Here is a 22520-nt window from a genome sequence, read left to right on the forward strand (position 1 = left end):
TCCCTTCGTAAAGCAGGAATAGTAACAGTATCTAACTCATAGAGTTTCTGTATTAAATGGCATAATACACACACCACACTTAGAACCCTGCCTGGCACAGTCTTAGCACACAATGATTTTTGGTGATTTTAAGTGAAGGAGCCAGTGAAGAAAATCAGGAAGGGATCAGAGACATAGAAATGGGGTATCACAGATGCTGGGGAAGGGGGTTTGTAGGAGTATGTAGTCAATAGGGTCAAATGCTGCAGAGGTCAAGTCATAGAATTTTGAAAATAGAAAATGGTTGTGGATATAGGTGAATCACTAAAGATTTTTTTTTAAGTTGGAGGGAGGAATTGAGGGAATTCGGGCCTGATAAACTTAATTTTCTTTGAAATAGGAAATTAGGCCATCTACCAAAATCCAATAACTTAATTGGAAAGAGTTGAAGAATGTGAGAAAGATTTGGAAAGCTCATGGAATAAAACAGGGGCTAAATAAGGACAAGAAAAAGGACTCCTGGGACTTCCCTGGTGGCGCAGTGGTTAAGAATCTGCCTGCCAATGCAGGGGACACAGGTTTGAGCCCTGGTCCGGGAAGATCCCACATGCCGCGGAGCAACTAAGCCCGTGCGCCACAACTACTAAGCCTGCGCTCTAGGGCCCGTGAGCCACAACTACTGAGCCCACACGCCTAGAGCCTGTGCTCCGCAACAAGAGAAGCCACCGCAATGAGAAGCCCATGCACTGCAACAAAGGGTAGCCCCCGCTCGCCGCAACTAGAGGAAGCCAGGGCACAGCAATGGAGACCCAACACAGCCATAAATAAATAAATAAATTAATTAATTAAAAAAAAAGAAAAAGGACTCCTGAGCAGAGTTCAACTCTGCTTAGAAAGTAAATAACACTTAACACTTTAAAAATACAACGCTTTTCAACTGTTTCTCCCCATGAGCCCTTCAGATTTATGATCCAAAGTTGACAAGAGGCACATGTTATCTAGCATATGGAGAGAGAAAGTTTTAGACAAAAGGATGTTGCCATTTCTACAATGGAATGGATAGTCATGCCCTCCCACCAAATTTGGGGGCAGAGTGTCATGAATTTGACATCCAACAGTAGATCAGGTGAAAAGCCAGAATTCTGGCAGCATTTTCTCTGTGCAGATCTTTGTATGTTCTGTTCCAACCTAACAGTTGCAGTAGCCTTTTAATTGAAGCACTAAGATTTTTGGGAACAGTATGACTCAGAACACATTTATTTTTAGAGTTGGAATTCAGAAAATAATGATGATAATAATACAGTCAGGTGGAGTAGGGAATGGGGAAATTTAGTAAAGTGGATTGGTGGAGGACACTGAATCCCCAGTGATTGGAAGTTTTGTTTTTGTTTTTTGGGGGTTTTTTTGCGGTATGCGGGCCTCTCACCGTTGTGGCCTCTCCCGTTGCGGAGCACGGGCTCCGGACGCGCAGGCTCAACGGCCATGGCTCATGGGCCCAGCCGCTCCGTGGCATGTGGGATCTTCCCGGACCGGGGCACGAACCCACGTCCCCTGCATTGGCAGGTGGACTCCCAACCACTGCGCCACCAGGGAAGCCTGATTGGAAGTTTTAATTAGCTTTAACAGGCTACTGGGAGGTGCCATAGTATAGCAGTGAAGTTGACGAAATCAAAACCATACTTGAGGAAGATGGTTCTGGCTACCTTAGTCTGTGAAAAAGACTAGTTTCTTACTTTGTAGATAAACTAACCCAGGTAATTAAATATTAAGTAAGTATCTGTTGTTCAGGGTGTCCCGTCATGCAGCCTGCTCGATAGGGTATGTGGCCCACAGTGGTTCTAGCAGAGTTATCCATAGGGTTCCCATTGAGCTTTTTGGGCCTATCTGAGGATTAAACAGGGATGTGAAATATTGGAGAGAACTTTACTTGGGTAGGAGAGAACCTATAACAGATATCAGAAACAGTGACAATATGGCCACATCGTTTAATTAAGTATATGTAACTTCATTTTATCTTCCCCTAATCAGATAGTTCAATTTTAGTACAATAAAATGGACAGTAATTGAAGAGGGTTTGTAAGTAACAAGTGCTAAGATCCGGATGCAGGCAGTCTGACTCCAGGGCTTGCATTGTTAACCACTAAGCTATATGCTACCACTTTAAGAATGATAAAGCATTTTGTAAAAAAAAATTTTTTTAAACTACTGTTTGCCAGTGAATTATGATACCCTAAACTAGGAACGATTGCTCAATACTCCATGTTTTTTATGTAAAGAGGTAAATGAGTATCCCTTGTAGTAATGTTATTTGGTTACCCAACAGGCAAAGGACCTGTTTGCTAAGGCTCTCTCCAAGTACTAAAGGAAAACAACGAATATAAACAAGCAAGGGATCTGGAAGTGCTCTGGATCTGAAAGTTCCAGAATGCTCTGTAGATGATGAATTATCTCAGTAATCTGGTGACAGAAACCTAGCTTAGTTGGGCCCCAGGTCTCCAGTCTGTTGCCACTCCAAGCACCCAATATTCAAGTACAAATTACTCCCTAACAGTTACCTCTGTGTCTTTGCTGATACTGTTCCCTCAACAGAGCACCCTTCTCTGCTTAGGCCATTTGAGCTGGCCATAAACGTTTTTACATGCAAGATAGACCAAAATCTGATGTATTTTCTAATGCCCACAGGAGATGCTGAACATAAGCCATATATTTGTGGGGATGCAGATTCTGCCTCTACTGTTCTGGATGGAACTGAAGACTACCTCATTCTGGCCTGTGATGGCTTCTATGACACCGTGAACCCTGATGAGGCAGTGAAAGTTGTGTCTGATCACTTGAAGGAGAATAATGGAGACAGCAGCATGGTTGCCCACAAATTAGTGGCATCAGCTCGTGATGCTGGGTCAAGTGATAACATCACTGTTATTGTGGTATTCCTGAGGGACATGAACAAAGCTGTAAATGTTAGTGAGGAATCAGATTGGACAGAGAACTCTTTTCAAGGAGGGCAAGAAGATGGTGGGGATGATAAGGAGAATCATGGAGAGTGCAAACGCCCTTGGCCTCAGCACCAGTGCTCAGCACCGGCCGATCTAGGCTATGATGGGCGTGTGGATTCGTTCACTGATAGAACTAGCCTGAGCCCAGGGTCCCAAGTCAACGTGCTGGAAGACCCAGGCTACCTAGATCTCACACAAATAGAAGCAAGCAAACCTCACAGTGCCCAGTTTTTGCCACCAGTTGAGAGGTTTGGTCCTGGTGCACCAAAGAAGGCAAATTTTATTAATGAGCTAATAATGGAGAAAAAATCAGTTCAATCATCATTGCCTGAACGGAGTGGTGCTGGAGAGTTTCCCTCTTCTTTTAATTTGGGTTCAACAGGGCAGCAGATATGCAGAATGGAGAGCTTGTCTCCTGTTTGTTCTAGGTTGGAAAATGAACAGTTCAAATTCCTGGGAAAGAGAGTTTCTAGATTGTATCGTTTACACTACCACTACTCAAAGAGGCGGCACGGATTCAGATTTAATCCAAAGTTTTATTCTTTTCTCTCTGTTCGAGAGCCTTCCCACAAAACAGGCACTAGCCTGTCCTCACTTATTCGAAGTGGGAAGAGAAATAGGATGTTAAGAAGTTCTCTACCATGGAGACAAAACAGTTGGAAAGGGTACAGTGAAAACATGATGGGGAAGCTTAAAAAGAGTAATGCTATTCCATACCCAGCTCTTCCCTGGAGTTTTAAAATATAATAAATAACTTTCTCTTTAAAGTAGGCTAGCTAGCTCTCCCCCAGTAAAGACATCACTATCAGAGTAGAAACAAGGTAGACATTTCTGAAATATTGTGTGCTTCATTATGAGCCATGGATGGCTCAACTCTTAAATGTAAATAGATCTCTAGGAAACTCACTACAGTGTTTTCAATCTAATAAAAAAGTACTGGCGGTTTCACTAGCAAAATTATACACCTGGTCCCAGTGACGTGTCTCTGTACCTACGTACCACCCCCACCCCATGACCCTTTCACGTCACTAGTGGAAGCTTGCAAGTTGGTTATTTCAGTCAGGAGATACAGTGTTGAAATCTCACAGCAGGTGAAATCTGTTCTGATGTGCCTAATAGATCTCTGGAAAACTTAATGCAGAATTAGATCTAGTTGGGGAATGTTCCTCAAAAGACTGGGGACTATAAGGGAAAGCCCCTCCCCTTTTTTGGTAGGTAAAAGGCTAAAAGCCACATGGGTTTTAACTGGTAACAATGAAAGTAGAAAACTAGTGTAAAAATGTCATATTCTCAGACTTGTGAGGTGGTATATAGTCAAACAGATTCACTAATTTTTTCCTGTAACATAGAAGACCAACAATGAAAATTTTTTGAATTAAAAAGTATTTCCTAGGGCTGTAGCTATTTGGGAGTTTCATAACCTGTTATGGTGCTTTTGACGGAATTATTATTATTTTTTAGAAGACTGCTGTCAATTGGTTTTAACCTATGATGCTAATGTGTTTTTCACTGTACCTTCATCTCAGGAGTAAACTTCTTTAATGGAGATGATTTCAGGTACAGATATACTAGAATCAAGTTGCCATTTTAAAAGAAAATCAAATAGTATTTCTATTTTTTTCTGCCTTTTTTTTTTTAAAAAAAAGTTCAGACAGCAAAGGCATGTACTACGATCAAATAAAAAGTGGTGTTGGAGAATGAAAAATATTAGTTCTAACTTCTATAAAATTGTTTCCCCCAAGGGAATGAAATAATTGGTGTGGAAGAGGCTGAAAGTACTGCCTAAAGTGAGCCCAGAGGCCAGGTGCAAAGGAGAATGCAGATTACTGCAGCTGAGGTCTGTTTAGTTGTAAATTTGAGTCCTGCAGCGTCAGACCAAATAGTACACGTTTCTCTTTTCAATATTTATTTACATTTGATACTCTGAAATTGTCTGCTTTTTGTCATTTCTACAGTTTCAAGTCAGAACCATATCTGCAACTAGAGGCGGCAAATAAACTAATAATCAGATTCGTTCAGGGAGGCAGCCTGATTCTTTGAGAATCATGAGTGTCTCCACGTGACATTTTACCCTCCCCCAGTCGAGCATGGAGCAGCCACGCCGATGCACAGGAGCTGCCTGCTGCAGGGCTCACTCCCTCATACTGTTGGGAGGTGCTAAATGCTCTTGCTGGGAAACGTGCACTGAGCAATCCTGTTTTAACATAATACTAACACACTAATTACTTTATGTTCCCCAGACTCATAATGGAGGACTAAGATTCCTGGATCTTAAAAACAGAGGACTGCAGCGTATTTTGGGGTGCCAGTGTAGCTCTATCAAACAAATAAAAACAGATTCACTTTAGCAACAGATTGATAATCTACAGATCTTACTTTTTAAAGTTTGGATGTAAGTAGCGATTTTCAGTATTCGTTTTCCCTTATTTTGAAGTCATTTCTTCTCAAGTCTTGTGACACATGGCTGAAAAGGAGGGAGCACCCATGGCTCCAACCGTAGTACCAGAATCTTTTCACCATCCTGATGCTTTACCCCCATACATGGACCTCACTCACATCTGTCATTTTTGGACGCCTAGATCTTGTTAACAACCCATCAGGTGCAGGGTCAGTTTCAAATCAAATTATCATCTAAGGAAGCAAGAAAACAGAGGCAGCAGAACACTGGTATATATTATAGCCCAAAGCACTAAGCTAAGGTAAAAATTTTTTAAAGATTTTTCTATAGTTGTCTATTGCTAATGATTTTGATCAGAATAAAGAAGGTGAAAGGAAATAAGGTACAAATGACAGGTTTTTTCAGTGGGGAAAAATGGTTGGATGAAATTGGGACTAAGAGACCACATCTTTAAGGGTCTGAATTTTGTAGGTGTAACTACATAAGCAGCGTTAACTCCATTTCTGATACCAGTAGCCCTCTAGAAAATAAAGCAAAGTAGTTCTAGTGTGGTCACGTTATAAGCCAATATTGTGAAAAATAGCAACTACTATTCATTTGTTCACGACATGCATATTTATAGAATCGTTAGGTACCACTTGTAAGGTAAGTCCTTTAAAATTCTATAATACATATTAAAGTAGTGGTTATTGGTCTGATATATACTGCTCTTGGTTCTATAAACTAGATAAAAAGCAGTGCTTTGTGAAATGCAGTGTTATATCTTAATGCCACTGGTGATAGAAAGTAGTTCCCTTCAGTTCAAATCCTGTGCCCTTATCTGCTGCTTGCTGACGTAAGCAATAAGTCCCCCCTCGTACTAATGGTGTCTACACATTTCTGTAACTTGTATTTAATGATGGTGTATCTGGTGATTGTAAAAATATTAGACAGATATAAAAGTATATAATATATATTAACCGTTAATGCTGAGGTACAGTCTGAATTACGTGTCTTGTACTTTTATTCATTGTGTAATTTAGTGATGGTGGAAGTTCTACATTCAGTCCTTAAGATGGCAGTATCCCTTTTACAGTTTAACATGATCTGCATCAACTTGTCTGCTTGCTCAAGTTTTGTTAGAATAGGAAATAATAAATATAAAAAAGAAAGTGTAGTGCTGGTTAGGGAAACAGACTTCAAGTCACTGACTGAAGTCAATACAAACTCCTTGTACATTCACTGTGAGTTTCAAAGGGAATCAGTCCCTAATTTAAAGGTTTCCTTTGTTCACTTTCTGGATGTGTACTTTTGAGGGATATCTGAGGTTAAGCAACACTACAGCACCAAACACTGGGGCTATTAATCCCATTTAGGTCTGTACTGAAAAGGATGGTGGAAATACATGTATATAACTTTTCTTTACCTAAAAGTGCCATCCATTGTCCTTGAATTAATACAAAGTTACTGTTGCATTTAATTTAACTAGGAGGATCCTCGAAAGTTAACACCTTTTCCAAGGACAATGTCAACAATGTCAATGTCAACACGGAGTCTGATTCTGACCACATTTATAGTGGTACTACAATGTCAACGTGGTGGTATAGTGTCACACTGCATCTTCATGACAACCATACTCCTTTGTTGGAACACTGTGCCAGTAAGAAGCGCAACATCCAACGGGCAGATGAAATGATGCATAAAGAAGTGTTTACAGATAAAACTGCTGTGGTTCCAGTACTTCCTTCCCCATCAAAGGCTTGCTGAGGCTTTGTGAGAAAGTGATCTAAATTATTATTTTAATGTTTGTTTAAACATAATTTGTTCACTCAGTGATCATTCACACCGAAGCAATGCCATAAAAGTTTTGGTCATACCATAATTCAGGAGAGTTAGTCTTTGGATCATAAATTAGAAAAAGAAAAGAACATGCTTCTTTTCACCTTTTAAAATCACATGACGGTAAAGGACAGATACCCACTCTTCTGTTCTGACCCGTGAATAGCTTAAATGCTTTTTTCCAAAACGAGATACTTCCAGTGTTATGACTATTTCCCAGAAATGGTACTGTGTTGAAAAATAATTGTTACTTCCTCTAGCAGCATTTTATCTTGTTTTAAAGACGACTATATTGTACTAATCAGAAAATATGAACTAAGATAGGGAGCTCCAGACTGACACAGCAGTTGTTCTGGAAAAGGAAAATACTCTGATAAACTTTGATGTATGAAATAACGTACAGACACGTCAGTGTTACCTCTTACTCTAGGTGCTCTTTGGTGAGAGACAGGCTTTGTTCTCTTGTTCATGACATTTCTCTGCAAAGAATTCTCTATGGAGTGGAGCAAATGAAGTGAATCATTTCTTACCAAGCAAATTTATCAATTTATAAATCTTCTCTACAGCTCACTTTTGAGTTCAGTTGTAATCATGAGTGATCCTTCATATTTTATTAAAACTGTTCATTCAGGTAAGAAGTATGTTGGAATTTTGCCAATATCTTAATAAAACCCAGCAACTTAAAACCACTAGGCATTTGTCTTTTTTATTCAAAGGAAGGTTATTTCGTGCTGGGATTTAGGGTGATTGATTCCCTCAGAGCTGAAAATAATAAAATCCTGAGGTGGCAGTTTTCTAAACCTCTTAAAGTGGGAACATTTTAAAAAGAAAGTTTGCTAAGTGCTGCTACAACTGTTATTCTCTCCCCAGAAAAACCAGAAGAGATATAGCTCATCTTACACGTTTCCCCCATCAGTTTAAATGTTGGGGGCAGCGGGTTATCCTAAAAGAGATGAAATGAGGAACAGGACCTGCCAACGGCTAAGTGCTGACTCCGCCAATCTCCAACTACTTTATTCTTCAAACTCTGAGTCCAGCCCAAGTTCCTCCCTCTCCCTTAAGTCTTTTTCCCCTTTTCGTTTCAAACTGGAAGAAAGGAAATAATCAGGTGAATTGTGGCTGAAAGTCTGTCAGGAAGAATGCTTTAAGAGAGTAACAGGAGATAAAAAGAGAAAGAAAGGACAATGTGGGGGACAGAAATAAAGCTGATAAAACAAGACATCTCCGTCTAAGGGAATGGCATTAAACCTGAAAAATAAGTAAACCTAATCAATACACTGCATTCTTACCCTCCTCTCCCCACCATTAATTCCTAGAAAATTAATTTCATAGTTGTTGTAACAACCTTAAACTCCTAATTACTTAAATTCATTCAAGTACTTAGTATGACTCTATATAGACCCCAAAGAAGGAATAATTGAGAAAACAAAGTGAAGGTCTGCAAGAATCATGTACTTGCAAGAGTTTGCTAAAGCAGGGAATGAAAGAAAAGCAATATTATGATAAGTATTATTTATACTTGAAAAAAATCCCCTATTAGTATTCTTAGTTCAAAAGGAACATGCCTTTCTGAAGCAGTAGCACACAGCAAGATATTAAGCAAACCACTAAGTATACTGAACTCATTTGAATTTAATAGAAATTTATCTAAATTACCAAATTATCAAGTATGATTGCCTGAAATAAGGTGTTTAATTGTTCATTTCCTTTTTCCGTTACAAGTTTGTCGTCTGTCATTTTAACAGCAATTAGTAAAGAACACTCTTCCATTGCACTTCTTTAGGAAAACCTACTTCTGCTTGGCCAAGGAATAATGTCATGGAAGATCCTTTTTAATTTATATTTCAAACAAATCTAATTCCTCTCTGAGACCCAAAACTGTTAAGTGGTGATCAGGAGAAAAGTGCTCTCGCCCTGAGCAGCTGAGTTTAGCATGCTGCTTATGCTGAGCCTAAGACCCCCAGTCATGAAACCTCCAGATGAGATGTGCCCTGCTTCATGGTGCAAGCAGGGGCCCTTCACACACAGGTTCTGATTTTTCTTATCCTGCTTTAGGACTAGGGAAAAAATAAATGTGAAATATGTCAGGAATTATATGTATTTGGAGAAACCATCTTTCAAATGAGTAACTGGAATTTAACCCAAGATGAAAAAGTTGTCCCTGCCAGTTGTTAACACTGGGAGATCCTGGAGCTAGGGCATTCAGGGTGGGCAATTAAGCCAATAAGAGTTGCTGTGGGATCAAATGAAACTGAATGGCAGGGAGGCACATAAGGAGACAGACGTAACTGCCCTGCGGGACTCAGGCAAGGGCTCTGGCTGGGCAGAGGCTCTGCAGGAATGGAAGAGAAGACTCTCTGTAATAGGAAAAAAACACATAAATGTGCCAAGTGGAGAAAAAGGTTTTTAGAAACAGAGAAGTCCATATAATTTATGTCCCAAACTATACAATGACAGATGTCACCATTTGCTCTTAACCCTCCCTAGACAGAATTTTAAAACTTCTATGAAACTTCTGTAAGACTATGAAGCCATGTATGGCTGTATGTTAATATGGGAACTAGCGATAAATGAGGGGAAATCTAAAAATATCACTATGAAAGGACTAAGAGGAACAGAAACACACGCATGGCTCTTTCAGTTTTGTACTTCCCGAACTTTCTATAATCTTATCACCTTTATAATTAAAAGAAAAATAAAAAATTCTTTTGGATAGAAAACTAAGAATGGCTCATTACTTTCTGAATTGTGAATGCGAAATTAATTACGCTTATGTTTTTAATTCAAAAAATATATATATTTTGAAAACCACAGTACTTCCAGCTTCCAATTCTGAAATGCAGAGCTAAAGGGAATATTGCTTCCACCCTTACAAAAGAAAGTAAATAAAAGTCCAGATTAACTTCAAATTATGACTTTTTTCAAAGAGCTGAGGTTGCAACTGGCCCAAATCTAAAGAGGGGCAGGCACCTGCCTGCAAAGACGAGCCGTCGGCACTCGTTTACATAGGATAGCTATAAGCAGGCACTGGAAGAAACTGTTCAGCATGAGTTAGTAATGAACTGGTGCTGACAGGACAGTGGGAAGTCCTGGGAGCTGCAGAAATTAGTGGAGTCTGCACTCTCTTGCAAACTCTACCAGGTGCTCAAAGAAAAGACTGGAAAGGGCCCTAAGGGTCAACTGTGGTTCAGACCCAGCAGTGGGATGTGGGAGAATCAAGAAACTATCAGACCCTTTCTCCCATCTCTCCTACATAAATGTTATTCTATGGGGGAAAAGGGCCACAAATGCTGCCACCCTTAGGGTACCTATGAAAAGTCACTGCAGCTGATGAAAGGGAACAGGGGAGAAAAACCCTACTCTTGAGGAGGCAGGAATATCACGGGGCCTACAACTAGCTGTGGAGGGGCAAGTGTATCAAGACACAGTAACCTGAAACACACAGTGCCTAAAGCTTCCCCTTAATCCGAGAATGTCAGTCCCTCCCCTGCCTCCAGTCAAGCTTCAAATAACAGAACACTTCTGGGAGAAGGACAGGAAAGCAACAACAGCATCAGAGACTTAACAACTCTCTGAGGCACAGTACAAACGGAAGCCCTAAACTCAAGGTCGGAAGAGACACTGCTCTGGTAATCCATCCCCAATCAGGAATGCAATGTATTGCTATAGGAACTTGAAGCCACTAAGGTTAATCACAGCAACCATGAACCTCAAACCAAACACAACTTCTAACTAGATTAATTCAAATTCTGCAGTAAAGGTCTAAGCAGCAGGAAAGGCCTGCCCATTTTTAGGCAGAAAAACCATTCATCAATCTACTGCCCTACACAAAATGTGCTGCTTTCAACAAAATACACAGATGCATCTGAAAACAAGAAAAGATGTGTTCTTAAGAGTGAATTAACCAGGGTAGTGGGTACTGGCAGGGAACCTGCCTCTCCCAGGTTCTCTCCAGGTGGCCTCCCCTCCCAGGCCCTCCTTGGGGACCTTTGTAACTTGAGCCAATTAAATTTGAGCTTGGTGGGAATGTAAACTGGTACAACCACTATGGAGAACAGTATGGAGGTTTCTTAAAAACCTAAAAATAGAGCTACCATATGATCCAGCAGTCCCATTCCTGGGCATATATCTGGAGAAAACCATAATTCGAAAAGATACATGCACCCCAATGTTCATAGCAGCACCATTTACAATAGCCAAGACATGGAAGCAATCTAAATGTCCATCAACAGAGGAGTGGATAAAGAAGATGTGGTACATGTATACAATGGAATATTACTCAGCCATAAAAAGAACAAAAGAATGCCATTTGTAGCAACATGAATGGACCTAGAGATTGTCATACTGAGTGAAGTAAGAGAAAGACAAATATCATATGATATCACTTATATGTGGAATCTAAAAAAATGGTACAAATGAATTTACTTACAAAACAGAGTTGCAGATGTAAAAAACAAATTTATGTTTGTAAATACCTATACAGTAGGTCCTTAATTAGTTACCAGTGGAGAAGGGGGTGGGGAGGGATAAATTGGGTGATTGGGATTGATATATACACACTACAATATATAAAATAGATAACTAATTAAGGACCTACTGTATAGCACAGGGAACTCTACTCAATACTCTGTAATGACCTATATGGGAAAAGAATCTTAAAAAGAGTTAATAGATGTATATGTATAACTGATTCACTTTGCTGTACACCTGAAACTAACATAACATTGTAAATCAACTATACTCTAATAAAAATTTAAAAAAAAACATGAACTCCAAAAAATAAACAAACAAAAACAAAAAAACCACACACAGAGTGAAGTAACCATCAGAACCAGAATCTGATATGCCGAGGATTTTGGAGCTGACAGAATTTAAAATAACTATGGTTAATATGTTGTGGAAATGGTGGGCAACATGCAAGATCATATGGGTGATTTCAGCAAAGAAACAGAAACTATAATAGAAATACCAGAAATGAAAAATACTGTAACAAAGATGACGAATGCCTTTGATGGGCTGATCAGTTGATCTACCATTGCTGAGAAGAGAATCAGAAAATTTAAAGATAAGTCAATAAAACTTACCTTAACTGAAACACAAGAAAAAGAATGAATGAGTAACAAAAGCAAAATAAATCCAGAACAGAACATATAAGAGCTATGGAACAGTACCAGTCTAACATACGCATAACTGGAAACCCTCATATGTCGCGGGTGGGAATGCAACGGCAGTGCCTTCTGGAAGCCTGGCAGTTTCTTATAAGGTTAAGCATATACCTGCCACATGACTCAGTGCAATGAGTTCTGACACCAACGACCTGGAGTTAGGTTAAACTTCACAGGTTAAAGGCAAAGTCAGCCACAAGACTGCTCTCACTTCAGATACCAGCTGCAAGTTTGGGGTCCCCCACCAACCCTCCCCTAGGTGTGATTATTCACTAGAACAACTCACAAAACTCAGGAAAATACTTACAATTCCAGTTTTATTATAGCAAAAAGATACCAATCAGAACCTGGCAAAGGGAGAGACACATAGGGTGAGGTAGAGGAGGGTTCCAGTGTGAAGCTTCCTTGTGATGAGGGCATGTTACCCTCCCAAAACATCAATTTATGACAGAGTACTGCCAACCAGGGAAGCTCAGCTGAGCTTCAATATCCATTACATAAGCATTACTGACTCACTAGCAATGAGTCTAAACTATTCAGCTGATAACATGTGACTCAGCGGCCCAATCCTCTAATCACATGGTTAGTCTTTCTGGCACGGCCAGTCCTTATCCTGAGTCATCTCATTAACTAAGCTATCAGGATCCACCATAAGTAACATAGACACTCCTATCGCTCAGGAAATTCCAAGGACTTAAGAGGCTATGTCCCCGGAACCAGGGACAAAGGCCAAATTCCTTATTACATACCCAGCAATCCCACTCCAAGGCAAACATTACCCTAGAGAATGACAACTTATGTTCACACACAAAAATCTACACACAAATGTTTATAAGGTTCATAATCACCCTAAACTAGAAATAACCCAAATGTCCTTCAATGGGTAAATGAATAAATCGTATACATCCATACAGTGAAATACTATTCATCAGTAAAAAGGAATAAAGTTCTGATTCACACAACAAGGTGGATGTCTACCCCTAGAGGGAATGCCAGACAGATACTTGTTAACTGAACCCCAGAGGTTTACCTCAATGGACTGTGTGAATTTGTATATGCTGCATATTTCTTTTTTTTTTTTTTTGCGGTACGCGGGCCTCTCACTATTGTGGCCTATTGTGGCCTCTCCCGTTGCAGAGCACAGGCTCCGCGGCCATGACTCACGGGCCCAGCCGCTCTGCGGCACGTGGGATCTTCCCGGACCAGGGCACGGACCCGTGTCCCCTGCATCGGCAGGCGGACTCTCAACCACTGCGCCACCAGGGAAGCCCATTTCTTACTATTTTTAAATTCACAAACAACAATACTTGAGGTGAGCTGGAGCCCAACAAAACAGACAGGACATGATTTTCTTCATCACAGGAGAACTGCTTTTGAGTACATCCTTTAGCTACCTACAAGTTGGGTTTTTTTTCATGAAACCTGTTATCAACTTTAATTATAAAAATAGAGAATTTTATGCCAGGAGGGCAGTTACAAACCATTTCTTTAGAAGCTTACATTTTTTACTTTTCAAGAGATAGACTTTATTCTTAATATAGAATCAGAAATCAGAATATGGTACAAATGGCTTGGGTTTCTAAAATATATGAGAAGATAATATACCAATTAAGTTCAAATAATTTTCCCTACAAAATTTTTGTGCAACCATAAAGAAATACCTTCAAAATTTTCTATAGCTATAACAACCAAAAATAGTCTTGCTGACACAGTGAACTCAAATTCCACCAATGTAAAAGGGTCTCAACCAATTCTCAATTCATCTAAAACAAGGGCAGCACTCCTAATTGCTTTTATACATAACTTGACAGCAAAAGAAAAGCCAAATAAAATACTCAAGATCCAAAATGTATTATAGTTCAAATATCCCTATGCCATTATGGGGAATCCACTGACTAAAAAGACCTCAAGGTCATTAAAAATAAGAGTAAGGGTTAAGAACATTTACAATTTAAAAACAAAAAACACAATGGATACTTCCCCCAAATAAAGGACAGAAGGACACCTCAAAATGCTATTGTAGGAGATGGTTCAAAATGGCGGAGTAGAAGGATGTGCTCTCACTCCCTCTTGTGAGAACACCAGAATCACAACTAACTGTTGAACAATCATCAACAGGAAGACATTGGAACTCACCAAAAGAGATACCCCACATCCAAAGACAAAGGAGAAGCCACAATGAGACGGTCGGAGGGGTACAATCACAATAAAATCAAATCCCGTAACTGCTGCGTGGGTGACTCACAAACTGGAGAACACTTAGAACACAGAAGTCCAGCCACTGGTGTGAAGGTTCTGAGCACCACGTCAGGATTCCAAACCTGGGGGTCTGGCGATGGGAGGAGGAATTCCTAGAGAATCAGACTCTGAAGCCTAGAGGGATTTGATTGCAGGACTTTGACAGGACTGGGGGAAACAGAGACTCCACTCTTGGAGGGCACACACAAACTTGTGTGTGCATCGGGACCCAGGGGAAGGAGCAGTGACCCCAGGGGAGACTGAACCAGACCTACCTGCTAGTGTTGGAGGGTCTCATGAAGAGGCCGGGGGTGGCTCTGTCTCACCGGGAGGACAAGGACACTGGCAGCAGAAGTTCTGGGAAGTACTTCTTGGCGTGAGCCCTCCCGGAGTCTGCCATTAGCACCACCAAAGAGCCCAGGTAGGCTCCAGTGTTGGGTCGCCTCAGGTCAAACAATCAACAGGGAGGGGACCCAGCCCCACCCATCAGCAGACAAGCGGATTAAAGTTTTACTGAGCTCGGCCCACCACAGCAACAGCCAGCTCTACCCACCACCAGTCCCTCCCATTAGGAAACTTGCACAAACCTCTTAGATAGCCTCATCCACCAGAGGGCAGACAGCAGAAGCAAGAAGAATTACAATCCTGCAGCCTGTGGACCAAAAACCACATTCACAGAAAGACAAGATGAAAAGGCAGAGGGCTACGTACCAGATGAAGGAACATGATAAAACCCCAGAAAAACAACTAAATGGAGATAGGCAACCTTCCAGAAAAAGAATTCAGAATAATGATAGTGAAGATGATCCAGGACCTCGGAAAAAGAATGGAGGCAAAGATTGAGAAGATGCAAGAAATGTTTAACAAAGACCTAGAAGAATTAAAGAACAAACAAACAGAGATGAACAATACAATAACTGAAATGAAAAATACACTAGAAGGAATCAATAGCAGAATAACTGAGGCAGAAGAACGGATAAGTGAACTGGAAGACAGAATGATGGAATTCACTGCCATGGAACAGAAAAAGAAACAAGAATGAAAAGAAATGAAGACAGCCTAAGAGACCTCTGGGACAACATTAAACACAAAAACATTCGCATTATAGGGGTCCCAGAAGGAGAGAGAGAGAGAGAAAGGACCCGAAAAAATATTTGATGAGATAATAATCGAGAACTTCCCTAACATGGGAAAGGAAATAGCCACCCAAGTCCAGGAAGCGCAGAGAGTCCCATACAGGATAAACCCACGAGGAAACACACCAAGACACACAGTAATCAAATTGGCAAAAATTAAAGATAAAGAAAAATTAATGAAAGCAAGGAACAATGACAAATAACATACAAGGGAACTCCCATAAGGTTAATAGCTGATTTCTCAGCAGAAACTCTAGAAGCCAGAGGGAGTGACATGATATGCTTAAAGTGATGAAAGGGAAGAACCTACAACCAAAATTACTCTACCCAGCAAGAATCTCATTCAGATTTAATGGAGAAATCAAAAGCTTTACAGACAAGCAAAAGCTAAGACAATTCAGCACCACCAAACCAGCTCTACAACAAATGCTAAAGGAACTTCTCTAAGTGGGAAACACAAGAGAAGAAAAGGACCTACAAAAATAAACCCAAAACAATTAAGAAAATGGTAATATGAACATACATATCGATTATTATCTTAAATGTGAATGGATTAAATGCTTCAACCAAAAGACACAGGCTTGCTGAATGGATACAAAAACAAGACCTATATATGTGCTGTCTACAAGAGACCCACTTCAGACCTAGGGACACATACAGACTGAAAGTGAGGGGATGGAAAAGATATTCCATGCAAATGGAAATCAAAAGAAAGCTGCAGTAGCAATACTCATATCAGATAAAATAGACTTTAAAATAAAGAATGTTACAAGAGACAAGGAAGGACACCACATAATGATCAAGGGATCAATCCAAGAAGATGATATAACAATTATAAATATAGATGCACCCAACATAGAAGCACCTCAATACATAAGGCAACTGCTAACAGCTATAAAAGAGGAAATCGACAGTAACACAAGAATAGTGGGGGACTTTAACACCTCACTTACACCAATGGACAGATCATCCAAGCAGAAAATTAATAAGGAAAGACAAGCGTTAAATGACACAATAGACCAGATACAGTTAATTGATATTTATAGCACATTCCATCCCAAAACTGCAGATTACACTTTCTTCTCAAGTGTGCATGGAACATTCTCCAGGATAGATCACATCTTGGGTCACAAATCAAGCCTCAATAAATTTAAGAAAATTGAAATCATATCAAGCATCTTTTCTGATCACAATGCTATGAGGTTAGAAATCAATTACAGGGAAAATAATGTAAAAAACACAAACACATGGAGGCTAAACAATACATTACTAAGTAACCAAGAAATCACTGAAGAAATCAAAGAGGAAATCAAAAAATACCTAGAGACAAAAGACAATGAAAACACGATGATCCAAAACCTATGGGATGCGGCAAAAGCAGTTCTAAGAGGGAAGTTTATAGCTATACAAGCCTACCTCAAGAAACAAGAAAAATCTCAAATAAACAATCTAACCTTACACCTAAAGGAACTAGAGAAAGAAGAACAAACAACACTCAAAGTTAGCAGAAGGATAGAAATCATAAAGATCAGAGCAGAAATAAATGAAATACAAACAAAGAAAACAATAGCAAGGATCAATAAAACTAAAAGCTGGCTCTTTGAGAAGATAAACAAAATTGATAAACCATTAGCCAGACTCATCAAGAAAAAGAGGGAGAGGACTCAAATCAATAAAATTAGAAATGAAAAAGGAAAATTTACAACAGACACCATAGAAATACAAAGCATCATAAGAGACGACTACAAGCAACTCTATGCCAATAAAATGGACAACCTGGAAGAAATGGACAAATCCTTAGGAATGCACAACCTTCTGAGACTGAACCAGGAAGAAATAGAAAATAGGAACAGACCAATCACAAGTAATGAAATTGAAACTGTGATTAAAAATCTTCCAACAAACAAACGTCTAGGACCAGATGGCTTCACTGGTGAATTCTATCGAACATTTAGAGAAGAGCTAACATCCATCCTTCTCAAACTCTTCCAAAAAATTGCAGAGGAAGGAACACTCCCAAACTCATTCTATAAGGCCACCATCACCTTGATACCAAAACCAGACAAAGATACTACAAAAAAAGAAAATTACAGACTAATATCACTGATGAATATAGATGGAAAAATCCTTAACAAAATACTAACAAACAGAATCCAACAACACATTAAAAGGATCATACACCATGATCAAGTGGGATTTATCCCAGGGATGCAAGGATTCTTCAATATACGTAAATCAATCAATGTGATACAAACTGAAGAATAAAAACCATATGATCATCTCAATAGATGCAGAAAAAGCCTTTGACAAAATTCAACACCCATTTATGATTAAAAACTCTCCAGAAAGTGGGCATAGAGGGAACCTACCTCAACACAATAAAGGCCATATATGACAAATCCACAGCAAACATCATTCTCAAGGGTGAAAAACTGAAAGCATTTCCGCTAAGATCAGGAACAAGACAAGGAGGTCCACTCTCACCACTATTATTCAACGAAGTTTTGGAAGTCCTAGCCATGGCAATCAGAGAAGAAAAAGAAATAAAACAAATACGAATTTGAAAAGAATAAGTAAAATTGTCACTATTTGCAGATGACATGATACTATATATAAAGAATCCTAAAGATGCCATCAGAAAACTACTAGAGCTCATCAATGAATTTGGTAAAGTTGCAGGATACAAAATTAATGCACAGAAATCTCTTGCATTTCTATACACTAACGATGAAAAATCTGAAAGAAAAATTAAGCAGACACTCCCATTTACCATTGCAACAAAAAGAATAAAATACCTAGGAATAAACCTACCTAGGGAGACAAAAGACCTGTATGCAGAAAGGTATAAAATACTGATGAAAGAAATTAAAGATGATACCAACAGATGGAGAGATATACCATGTTCTTAGATTGGAAGAATCAATATTGTGAAAATGACTATACTGCCCAAAGCAATCTACAGATTCAATGCAATCCCTATCAAATTACCAATGGCATCTTTCACAGAGCTAGAACAAAAAATCTTAAAATTTGTATGGAGACACAAAAGACCCCAAATAGCCAAAGCAGTCTTGAGGGAAAAAAATGGAGCTGGAGGAATCAGACTCCCTGACTTCAGACTATACTACCAAGCTACAGTAATCAAGACAATATGGTACTGGCACAAAAACAGAAACACAGATCAATGCAACAAGATAGAAAGCCCAGAGATAAACCCACACACCTATGGTCAACTAATCTATGACAAAGGAGGCAAGGATATACAATGGAGAAAAGACAGTCTCTTCAATAAGTGGTGCTGGGAAAACTGGACAGCTACATGTATTAGAACACTCCCTAACACCATATACAAAAATAAACTCAAAATGGATTAGAGACCTAAATGTAAGACCAGACACTATAAAACTCTTAGAGGAAAACATAGGAAGAACACTCTTTGACATAAATCACAGCAAGATCTTTTTTGATCCACCTCCTAGAGTAATGAAAATAAAAACAAAAATAAACAAATGGGACCTAATGAAACTTCAAACTTTTGCACAGCAAAGGAAACCATAAACAAGACGAAAAGACAACCCTCAGAATGGGAGAAAATATTTGCAAATGAAGCAACGGACAAAGGATTAATCTCTAAAATATACAAGCAGCTCATGTGGCTTAACATCAAAAAAATAAACAACCCAATCCAAAACTGGGCAGAAGACCTAAATAGACATTTCTCCAAAGAAGACGTAACGATGGCCAAGAAGCACATGAAAAGCTGCTCAACATCACTAATTATTAGAGAAATGCAAATCAAAACTTCAATGAGGTATCACCTCACACCAGTTAGAATGGGCATCAACAGAAAATCTACAAACAACAAATGCTGGAGAGGGTGTGGAGAAAAGGGAACCCTCTTGCACTGTTGGTGGGAATGTAAATTGATACAGCCACTATGGAGAACAGTAAGGAGGTTCCTTAAAAAACTAAAAATAGATCTACCACATGACCCAGCAATCCCACTACTGGGCATATACCCAGAGAAAACCATAATTCAAAAAGACACATGAACCCACCCCAATGTTCACTGCAGCACTATTTACAATAGCCAGGTTGTGGAAGCAACCTAAATGCCCATCAACAGACGAATGGATAAAGACAATGTAGTACATATATACAATGGAATATTACTCAGCCACAAAAAGGCATGAAATTGGATCATTTGTAGAGACATGGATGGATCTAGAGACTGTCATACAGAGTGAAGTCAGTTAGAAAGAGAAAAACAAATATCGTATATTAATGCATATATGTGGAACCTAGAAAAATGGTACAGATGAACTGGTTTGCAGGGCAGAAATTGAGACACAGATGGAGAGAACAAATGTACAGACACCAAGGGGGGAAAGCAGCGGGGTGCTGGTGGTGGTGGTGGGATGGATTGGGAGATTGGGATTGATATGTATACACTGATGTGTATGAAACGGGTGACTAATAAGAACCTGCTGTATAAAAAAATAAAATAAAATTCAAAAATTCAAAAAAAAAAGTTATTGTCTAGATTAATGACCCAAAAGAATCTCACGATTAAATCACTTGTGCTAAAAGCTCTTACAAGTAAATTTCCCCAAATGAACAGTCTATTCTCTGGCTTCTCTTAGTTCTTAACCACAGTGGTTTTCCATATTTTGAAAATAAGTTATAAAGGTACACTGGAAAGCACTCAGTTCTATATCATATACAGGTCAAGAAACAGCTACGCAATAGTGAGAGTTCCAAAGCAAAGTCAATCACTCTTGTCTTTATGAATTCTGATAAGCCTCAATTAAAAAATAAACCTCTACAAAATCAGTTCTTACAATGATTTGCTCAACACTAAAGGTGCAAAATTCTTACATTATAGTTTTACCCATTACAATGTAGCACAGAAATAAGTTTGATTTAGAATATGATCTCATCAAAATGTAATGAACATAAATACATTTCCAGCTAATAGAAAATGAAATGTGAAGAACTTACCAGTAATGTTTCAGAGCATTGCACAATAAGCTACCTAATAACTATACGACAGCAAGCCAATGCTATCATGGTAGTAAGCAAATGCTAAATTTTAACTTCTCATGTGATTATACTACTTAAATATTTCCAACTAATTTAAGGAGAAGAAGTAACCACACATTACACATTATGGAGATCATAAATAAGTCTTCCAACTTCCCCATGCATCTACTTACAGCTCAACAGCCTCTATTATACACAGGCAATAGGAATAGGAAAAAGGGGGGCTTCCTGCTCCACTTTTAATAAATTGCAGAGGCATAACATTTTCTCAGCATCATTTTATTAACAAAAAGTGCCAATTGTTTTGAAGAAAAGCAAACCATGAATCACACAGCATTCGGCAAGACACTAGACATGGAAAGGGGAACAATATTCATTAAGTAAAAAATAAGCAGATGAGATGCCTCTCACGTGTATATATTCATGCTTTTTCAATAGTCTCTTAGTCAACTTTCAGTGTAATTTTCACAAATAGCATAGCAGCTCAAAAACAAATGCAAGAGCACAATGATAAAGTTTGGCAATTATTTTGGACTATTTCTGAGCATGAAAGTAAACTTTATACCACAGTTTCATGTAAGCCACAGTACAATATATAAGAATCTTTAAATGTATTGACACTGAAATCAATGTCCAACTAATGAAAATAAAGGAGAAAACAGGGTTTTAAAATACCCGTTACATTATAATTGTTTAGTAAGAAGCAGAAAAAACGAAATAATTTTAAGTGTTCTTACATGTGTTCATACGACCAGAAACATAACCAATCCATATTAACTTAATTCATTTAAAATTACATTTGTAAAGGTCACACAAAAGAAAGCTTAGGTGTCATTAATTAGTGTGCCTGCACTTGAACAAACAAGAAAAGATAAATAAATTAACCTCAGTCAGTCAACATATTCCAAAGAGGAGATTCAGTCTAGTGTTACTTCAGTTATCCACATAAAGTGTCTACAGGGAAGAATCTACACATTAGTAATATTTCTGCTCACTAATCTACAGGCACTAGTGAAACTATAAACTATAATTAAAACCCAAAATATAAAGGTGGTCATTTAAACACAACTGAGTGTCTAGCCAAGACAGAAGAGCACCGATGCTGAGCAGGTTACTGAGTGCATGCACTGTCTCCAGGTACGTTTCCTGGCAGTTAATTGCCCTTCTGTTACAGTAGACAAACTGCCTTTTATGAATATACTATTTACTAAATTAATTGAGGCTACACTGTTATTTTATTACATTACACAGAATTCTTCCCACACAACTTTTTCCTGTGTACTAATGTCTTACACTAGAATTGTGCTACTTTCTAAAGTTTCAGAATTACTATTTCAAGTAGAGATGATGAAAAAAATAAGACCAAATCTGATTATCTGACTGTTGACAAGTTTGAGCACCAACTACAGCAAAATTCAAGGTAGCTTGCAAGTCAGTTTTCTTGATCTGAAAATTACCTTCCACTGCTTTCATCAGTATTGAAGCTGAGATCTTCAGGGCCTATTTGTTCACCATCAGGAAAACTGGAACGTGTATCTAGGAGAAAAAAAGAGTTAACATTTTTAAAAGACCAGTATTTTCTTTTCCTTATCTCCAAACGATCTTACCAAGTGTGTTATTTAAGTGATAAAGATGTGCTGGGTTGTGAACAAATCTCTATTTTTAGAGAATTTTTGATCTGAGTCAAGTGTAACAAACACAAAGGGAAAATAAAGGAGAAAAAACCAAAATGTGTAATAGACGCCCA

At 38.8% G+C, this 22520-nt stretch overlaps 2 protein-coding genes across 7 annotated transcripts in view; one reads left to right on the forward strand and one right to left on the reverse strand.

The window, feature by feature from the left end:
• PPM1E (protein phosphatase, Mg2+/Mn2+ dependent 1E) overlaps nucleotides 1-4688 on the forward strand; it is a 187697-nt gene extending 183009 nt beyond the window's left edge. For both annotated transcript variants that reach the window (XM_067714085.1, XM_067714086.1), the window contains one exon: nucleotides 2662-4688. In XM_067714085.1, coding sequence (XP_067570186.1) covers nucleotides 2662-3722 — 1061 coding nt within the window. In that variant the 3' untranslated portion in view covers nucleotides 3723-4688. The remainder of the gene's footprint in view (nucleotides 1-2661) is intronic.
• TRIM37 (tripartite motif containing 37) overlaps nucleotides 1-22520 on the reverse strand; it is a 155689-nt gene that overhangs the window by 17557 nt on the left and 115612 nt on the right. For all 5 annotated transcript variants that reach the window (XM_067714083.1, XM_067714078.1, XM_067714079.1 and 2 more), the window contains one exon: nucleotides 22231-22309. In XM_067714083.1, the coding sequence (XP_067570184.1) occupies nucleotides 22231-22309 (79 nt within the window). The remainder of the gene's footprint in view (nucleotides 1-22230; nucleotides 22310-22520) is intronic.

Source organism: Pseudorca crassidens, chromosome 19 (genome assembly GCF_039906515.1).
Source record: "Pseudorca crassidens isolate mPseCra1 chromosome 19, mPseCra1.hap1, whole genome shotgun sequence".
NCBI lineage: Eukaryota > Metazoa > Chordata > Mammalia > Artiodactyla > Delphinidae > Pseudorca > Pseudorca crassidens.